At 47.4% G+C, this 8408-nt stretch overlaps 1 protein-coding gene across 1 annotated transcript; it reads left to right on the forward strand.

The window, feature by feature from the left end:
- The first annotated feature begins 1209 nt into the window (after positions 1-1209).
- Positions 1210-5171, forward strand: LOC120043472 (growth arrest-specific protein 6-like). The gene is made up of 4 exons (XM_038988064.1): positions 1210-1799; positions 2040-2200; positions 4755-4779; positions 5065-5171. The coding sequence occupies exons 1-4, from the start codon at positions 1730-1732 to the stop codon at positions 5154-5156; spliced, it is 348 nt and encodes a 115-aa protein (XP_038843992.1). The 5' UTR covers positions 1210-1729; the 3' UTR covers positions 5157-5171.
- Positions 5172-8408: the final 3237 nt, after the last annotated feature.

Consider the following 8408-nt stretch of genomic DNA (forward strand, 5'->3'; position numbering starts at 1 on the left):
GCTTCTGCTACTCTGTTCATTGTTTTATTCTTATTAGTATCTATCCTGATGCCTAGTCACTTTACCTTGTAAACCTTTACCACCTTACACATCTACCTCAAATAGCTCGTACCCCTGCACATTGATCTGGTACTGGTACTCCCTGTATATAGCTCCACATTGATCTGGTACTGGTACTCCATGTATATAGCTCCACATTGATCTGGTACTCCATGTATATAGCTCCACATTGATCTGGTACTGGTACTCCATGTATATAGCTCCACATTGATCTGGTACTGGTACTCCATGTATATAGCTCCACATTGATCTGGTACTGGTACTCCATGTATATAGCTACATTGTTGTGTATTTCATTCCTCTTGAGTTACTGTTTTAATGTGTTTTACTCTGCATGATCAGGTTGGGTTCATAAGCAAGCATTTCACGGCAAAATCTAAACTCATTGTATTCAAGCTCATACAATTTGATTTGATTCTGCTGTGACATTGTTCCACGACCTGACTCAGATCTGGACTAACAAGTGGAGGACATGGAAGAGAGAGAGAGACAGAGAGCTGCAACCTATACTTATGTTTATTTATTTTCCCTTCTCATTCGTACTATTTGCAATTGCGAGAAAGAGAGAGAGAGAAACATGATTTCTGAGAAATCCTAACAGAATGTGAGTCAAAAAAATAAGTGATTAGAAAAACAAAGTAACAGAGTTCTTGGCAGGGGGAATTTGTTGCGCAAATGTGAGCCACAGATAGAGAGACATGATTTCTGAGAAATCATAACAGAAAGTGAGTCCCAAAAAAATAAAGAGAAATTCCGGGGATTGATGAGAAAATGACAGGAACGTTAAGGCTTAAAATAAACTGCTGGGGAGAAAGAAGGGGGGGAATCTGGGTCGAGATTTAGTTTTCAACTAATGTCACAAACAGAGGTAGATTAGGTTCAGTTGTTTAATTTAGCTGAGATTATTGTTTTCTCCCTGTGTTGCTGATGGTTATTCTGGTCCGCTCATACAGGAGTAATAAAGGCCCATTGCACTATTGTGAAATACTTAAAAATGTTGTGTTGATTTAACATGAGGTGCAGCAACAGCCTCAGCACTCCTCCTTCCCTCTACGATGTCTGGCTATAGGCTTGGTTGGAATAGTCTCCTGTACTATTCCAACCCAAGGCTACGCAAAGTCACTGCAGGTAAATGGGCAGGGGCAGAAAGACTGCAGTCACACGTAGAGAGAGAAAGCGCTCCCATAGCACTGCCGAATGGCAGAGCAAAAGCGACTCTTCATTGCTAACTCCCGCCTGCGTGCATTCGACGTAACTTTTCAAAAAGCTACTCCCCTTCGGATGTGTAGGTTGTGTCCTTTGTCCACAGTTCGGGCTACTAGCTGGGTTTATTTTACGCCTGCTACGTTAGTAGTAGCTGGGAGAACCAAACGAGATGGGGGCGAAGTAGGTGGCTCGCTAGCTAGATAAGAGTGAAGGTTGGACTGTCTGTACTGCAGGGGCTGTGGGTAGCCTTGGTTGTGGTATGCGGACTAAGTAGTTAGCAAGGATACGATTGAAGAAGGAAAACGCTGAGTTAAGTGTAACGGCATTCTCGCCTGCTGTGAAGTGAATGTTTGAACTTGCAGTGTGTTTTATACACGACTGCTACCTGGTTGCTAGCTAAAAGCGACATTGAACAGAGAGAGAGGAAAGGATCAACTTTCCAGCCTGACGCAGAACCGCAAACATGCAGTTGACGGAGTTCCTTGCTTCAGGAACCTTCCTGAGCCTGCTCCTTGTCCGGTGGTCCGACAGCCGTAAGTAAACAACAAAGCCCACTAAGCTATTGTTGGCACTGCGTGGGGATAACGTTGTTGTTTAGCTTGCCAGCTAGTTAATTGTTGTTGAATAATGTAATTTTTTTTCTGTTTAGCTGATGCTTTGAAACCTCACGCCCATGACTTTTTGTCAGTAAGTTAGGGGCTGGATCATTTTAGCAACTAAAATGTAGTAAGATGGGAAATTCTGTTCTGTTCTGTGCTTGTGGTTATTTTCAGTTTCCTTGTCCTCGGAAGAAGCTAACCAGTTCTTGAGGAGACACAGGAGAGCGAATCACGTTTTCGAGGAGACGAAACAAGGGCACCTGGAGCGAGAATGTGTGGAAGAGAAGTGTAGCAAAGAGGAGGCGAGAGAAGTATTCGAGAACGACCCTGAAACAGTGAGTACACTACACACTTATTCACTACACACTTGATCGTGTCAAATCAAATGGAACTCATTGCACTTCTTTCCATTGCATATAGACACGGACTAGCTACGCACATTGGATTTGTCTAATGACTGATCCTATAGCCAACTTGTTTATAACATAACGATTCTGTGTATAGTGTTCAAGCTCCAAAATATGGGTATGACTAATTACTGACAAACACTTACCAGTCCATTCAAGATAGATATGACTAATTACTGGCAGACACTCACCAGTCCGATCAATTCATTGCACAGTAGTGTTCCCTTTGTGTTCAACTAGCACATTGTGCTTTGGGAAACATGCCAGATTATGTACATTTGCATACTACTGTAAGGTTTGTGATTATGTAAATGAACCTGCTTCTGCGTGATGGGATCATACATGGGAGTGATTATGCTAATGAGCGCTGTACTGCTGTGTTTTTGATTGGTCCTCGGGGAGGCTGCTTACAGTAAGCGGATGGAAGGTGACTAGGGGGAATGTGTTTTAATGAATTCCAGGCAGAGCAACAATGCGCTCACACACAGGTTTTAATCTGACGTGTGTCTGTCACACAGGGCTCCTATCCCCTCAGGGTTATATACGTTAGGTCTAGGTTCTGCCAGCTAGCTTCATGACTGTGTTGAGCAGCCTCCAGCATCCATGCTATTAATAATTCTACATCCCAAATGCCTCCCTACTCCCTATACAGTGCACTACTTTTGACCAGGACCCATAGAGACATCCAGTATAATTCTTCCTTGGTCAGTGTCATTTGGGAAGTAGACATTGTGTAGATTGGCATATTAAACAGGCTTAATGCTGATCTGTAAATGTTGTCCATATATATTGTGATTGTTATAAGAAAAACATGTTTTTGTGAGGAAAGAGCTGGGGTGAGAGTGGAGAGAGGTGCATCAGGGTGAGAGGGTTTGTAATGGGCTCAGAAAGAGAGGTCTGTGTGTGCGTGCGCGTACATAAGATGAGAGGGGGGGGTGTGAACCCAGGATCAGAGAGGAGGGTGTGTGTGGTACTAGTGGTGGTGAGATCGGGGTTGTAATGGGATCAGAGAGGAGGGTGTGTGTGGTACTAGTGGTGGTGAGATCGGGGTTGTAATGGGATCAGAGAGGAGGGTGTGTGTGGTGGTGAGATCGGGGGGTTTAATGGGATCAGAGGAGTGTGTGTGTGGTACTAGTGGTGGTGAGATCGGGGGTGTAATAGGATCAGAGAGGAGGATGTGTGTGGTACTAGTGGTGGTGAGATCGGGGGGTGTAATGGGATCAGAGAGGAGGGTGTGTGTGGTACTAGTGGTGGTGAGATCGGGGGGTGTAATGGGATCAGAGAGGAGGATGTGTGTGGTATTAGTGGTGGTGAGATCGGGGGGTGTAATGGGATCAGAGAGGAGGATGTATGTGGTATTAGTGGTGGTGAGATCGGGGGGTGTAATGGGATCAGAGAGGAGGGTGTGTGTGGTACTAGTAGTGGTGGTGAGATCGGGGGGTGTAATGGGATCAGAGAGGAGGAGGTGTGTGGTACTAGTGGTGGTGAGATCGGGGGGTGTAATAGGATCAGAGAGGAGGATGTGTGTGGTATTAGTGGTGGTGAGATCGGGGGGTGTAATGGGATCAGAGAGGAGGATGTATGTGGTATTAGTGGTGGTGAGATCGGGGGGGTTGTATCGTGACAGGACTGCAGCCTCATTCACAGATCCATTATTCATTTTAAACGTGCCTATCTCTGACTCTGCAGTTCTCTCACAACGCTGCAGTTCCCTGGCTCTGCAGAGGGAGTGTTCCTGGTTACCATACCCCTAACCTAGTCTCCCTAGCAACGAAGAGTCTTCAATTGCAGCCTTAGTCTCTCTCTCTGCAGCAGTTGGAAAGTTTCTGCCTGTTCCCCTCCCTCTATCACACTCTACCTCTCAAATGAGATGTAGAAGGATAATGACGTTTTAGAAGTGTCTCAGTAGAACGACACACTGTCAGGAGTCTCTTATCTAAATGACCTTCCATTTACTGTTCTTCATCTTTCTCTTTCAGTGCAGCAGAACTCTCTGGAGAACCATGTCATTGTCCCATCAAGTCTTGTTCTAATTTTAAGTTTCCACAGTTACCTCCATGTACTCTACTGTAGGCAGGCAGGCAGGCAGGCAGGCAGGCAGGCAGCTCGGTCCCAGAACTGTTTGTGCTCTAGCTAACTCCATTGCTGTCATAGTGAAACCAAACGCATGCTAACGAGTGACAAGGAGTTTATCATAATAGCACAAACAGACTGCCACCCGGGCTATTCTGCAGGAGAGAGAGTTGTAGAATGTTGACACATGTAGAACGTTCCCAGGAAGCCCTGGAGGGGCTACTAGTCTGTGGTGCCACACCCCGTTAACATGAGATGACATGATGCATATCTATCAGACATACATTTAGTCTCAATCTGTCATGTTTGACCTCATACTATTAAGAATAGACTGTTATCAAACATCACTAACAGCCTCTCTCCTTCTGTCCTCTCCTTCTGTCCTCTCTCCTTCTGTTCTCTCCTTCAGGACTACTTCTTTCCAAAGTACTTAGGTAAGTTTGGTTCCTGTTGCCAACCTCTTCAGCGTTGGGTGAGATTGTTATTACTTGATTAGGATATTAGCATCTGTTGTATGGTGTTTAACTATCTTCTCTGCCCTGTCTCTCTCTCTCTCTGCCCTGTCTCTCTCTCTCTCTCTCTCTCTCTCTCTCTCTCTCTCTCTCTCTCTCTCTCTGCCCTGTCTCTCTCTCTCTCTGCCCTGTCTCTCTCTCTCTCTCTCTCTCTCTCTCTCTCTCTCTCTCTCTCTGCCCTGTCTCTCTGTCTCCCTCTCTGATTAGCGTGCATGGAGAAGTTCGGAGACACGGACAAGAAGAAACAAGACCTGATCACCTGTGTTCACAGTGAGTTCCTCGTCTGTCTGTCCTCCTGACTAGGGCTGCAGACAGACAAACTGACTCACATACAGTAGATGTGAGCATGTAGCTTCTCTCTCTCTCTACACCACTTTTATTTTACACCTCTTTCTATCATACTCATTTACCCTCTCTCATTCACCCTCTCTCTCTCTCTTCTCTCCTCTCTCATTCACCCTCTCTCTCTCTCTCTTCTCTCCTCTCTCATTCACCCTCTCTCTCTCCTCTCCTCTCTCTCCTCTCTCATTCACCCTCTCTCTCTCTCCTCTCCTCTCTTTCACCCTCTCTCTCTCCTCTCCTCTCTCTATTCTCTCTCTCTCTCTCTTCTCTCCTCTCTCATTCACCCTCTCTCTCTCCTCTCTCATTCACCCTCTCTCTCTCTCTCTCTCTTTCACCCTCTCTCTCTCCTCTCCTCTCTCTATTCTCTCTCTCTCTCCTCTCTCCTCTCCTCTCTCATTCACTCTCTCCTCTCCTCTCTCTCTTCTCTCCTCTCTCATTCACCCTCTCTCTCTCCTCTCTTATTCCCTCTCTGTGTGGTTTATAAATGGTGCCTATGAGGAGCAGTGAGCACATAGTTCCTTCTGTTGGGCAGGGCAGGCTGCACTGCACCACCTCACTACTGCAGAACACTGAGAGAAAGTTCTCTGATTTAAGGTGGAGAAGATGAGAGGAGGAATGTCTCTTCATGTCTATGGGTCAGTGTCTACTGGGCGTCAGCGAGCATGACGCGGCTAAACTGCTGCTGTGACTTTGAGACTGGAGGGAGAGATGCGTGTGGAACTCTGCAGTAGTAACCAAGTGTGCGTGACACACCTCCTTTCAGCCTCACGCACTCCGTGACTGCAGATCTGAGATCAGTGACGTGAGCAGGCTGTGACGCTGGTGGGGGGGGGGGGGGGGGGGTGAAAGAGGAGGAGAGAGAATGGATAGAGTATTCTGCTGCATCAGGGCTGCTGAGACCCGGAGGATGGGCAGGCCCACTCACTGTCTGCTGATTGGTTGTTGGAACTATAGTCAGTCAGCCAGGGAGGTGCTATGACTCAGCCGTGTGTCCAGGACAGAGAGATTGTCGTCCCCCTCGTCAGCACACCGTCAGCAATAATGGAAGGAGAAAGAACTGCAGGAACTACTAGTTTATACACTGCTCAAAAAAATAAAGGGAACACTTAAACAACACAATGTAACTCCAAGTCAATCACACTTCTGTGAAATCAAACTGTCCACTTAGGAAGCAACACTGATTGACAATAAATTTCACATGCTGTTGTGCAATTGGAATAGACAAAAGGTGGAAATTATAGGCAATTAGTAAGACACCCCCAAAAAAGGAGTGATTCTGCAGGTGGTGACCACAGACCACTTCTCAGTTCCTATGCTTCCTGGCTGATGTTTTGGTCACTTTTGAATGCTGGCGGTGCTCTCACTCTAGTGGTAGCATGAGACGGAGTCTACAACCCACACAAGTGGCTCAGGTAGTGCAGTTCATCCAGGATGGCACATCAATGCGAGCTGTGGCAAAAAGGTTTGTTGTGTCTGTCAGCGTAGTGTCCAGAGCATGGAGGCGCTACCAGGAGACAGGCCAGTACATCAGGAGACATGGAGGAGGCCGTAGGAGGGCAACAACCCAGCAGCAGGACCGCTACCTCCGCCTTTGTGCAAGGAGGTGCACTGCCAGCGCCCTGCAAAATGACCTCCAGCAGGCCACAAATGTGCATGTGTCAGCATATGGTCTCACAAGGGGTCTGAGGATCTCATCTCGGTACCTAATGGCAGTCAGGCTACCTCTGGCGAGCACATGGAGGGCTGTGCGGCCCAAACAAAGAAATGTCACCCCACACCATGACTGACCCATCGCCAAACCGGTCATGCTGGAGGATGTTGCAGGCAGCAGAACGTTCTCCACGGCGTCTCCAGACTCTGTCACGTCTGTCACATGTGCTCATGTGCTCAGTGTGAACCTGCTTTCATCTGTGAAGAGCACAGGGCGCCAGTGGCGAATTTGCCAATCTTGGTGTTCTCTGGCAAATGCCAAACGTCCTGCACGGTGTTGGGCTGTAAGCACAACCCCCACCTGTGGACGTCGGGCCCTCATACCACCCTCATGGAGTCTGTTTCTGACCGTTTGAGCAGACACATGCACATTTGTGGCCTGCTGGAGGTCATTTTGCAGGGCTCTGGCAGTGCACCTCCTTGCACAAAGGCGGAGGTAGCGGTCCTGCTGCTGGGTTGTTGCCCTCCTACGGCCTCCTCCACGTCTCCTGATGTACTGGCCTGTCTCCTGGTAGCGCCTCCATGCTCTGGACACTACGCTGACAGACACAACAAACCTTTTTGCCACAGCTCGCATTGATGTGCCATCCTGGATGAACTGCCCTACCTGAGCCACTTGTGTGGGTTGTAGACTCCGTCTCATGCTACCACTAGAGTGAGAGCACCGCCAGCATTCAAAAGTGACCAAAACATCAGCCAGGAAGCATAGGAACTGAGAAGTGGTCTGTGGTCACCACCTGCAGAATCACTCCTTTTTTGGGGGTGTCTTGCTAATTGCCTATAATTTCCACGTTTTGTCTATTCCAATTGCACAACAGCATGTGAAATTTATTGTCAATCAGTGTTGCTTCCTAAGTGGACAGTTTGATTTCACAGAAGTGTGATTGACTTGGAGTTACATTGTGTTGTTTAAGTGTTCCCTTTATTTTTTTGAGCAGTGTATATAACACTCCAGGATGGATAGAGCGAGAGACGGGGGAGGAGAGCGAGAGACGGGGGAGGAGAGCGAGAGACGGGGGAGGAGAGCGAGAGACGGGGGAGGAGAGCGAGAGACGGGGGAGGAGAGTGAGAGACGGGAGGGGAGAGAGAGGGGAGAGCGAGGGAGGGGAGAGTGAGAGAGATGAGACGGGGGGGGGGGGAGACAAGCAGTAGGGCTTTTTATGCTGTCCTCAGAGATCCTGGGAGGGGAAAATAACTTTCTCTTTTTTTCAATGGCATCACAGCAGGCATTTTTGTCTGTCACAAATGGCACCCTTTTCCCTATATAGTGCACTGCTTTTAGGAATGTGAAATGTCAGAATAATAGTAGTGATTTATTTCAGCTTTTATTTCTTTCATCACATTCCCAGTAGTTCAGAAGTTTACATACACTCAATTAGTATTTGGTAGCATTGCCTTTAAATTGTTTAACTTGGGTCAAATGTTTTGTATAGCCTTCCACAAGCTTCCCACAATAAGTTGGGTGAATTTTGGCCCATTCCTCCTGACAGAGCTGGTGT

This window comes from Salvelinus namaycush, unplaced genomic scaffold (assembly GCF_016432855.1).
Source record: "Salvelinus namaycush isolate Seneca unplaced genomic scaffold, SaNama_1.0 Scaffold934, whole genome shotgun sequence".
In the NCBI taxonomy this organism is placed as follows: Eukaryota; Metazoa; Chordata; class Actinopteri; order Salmoniformes; family Salmonidae; genus Salvelinus; species Salvelinus namaycush.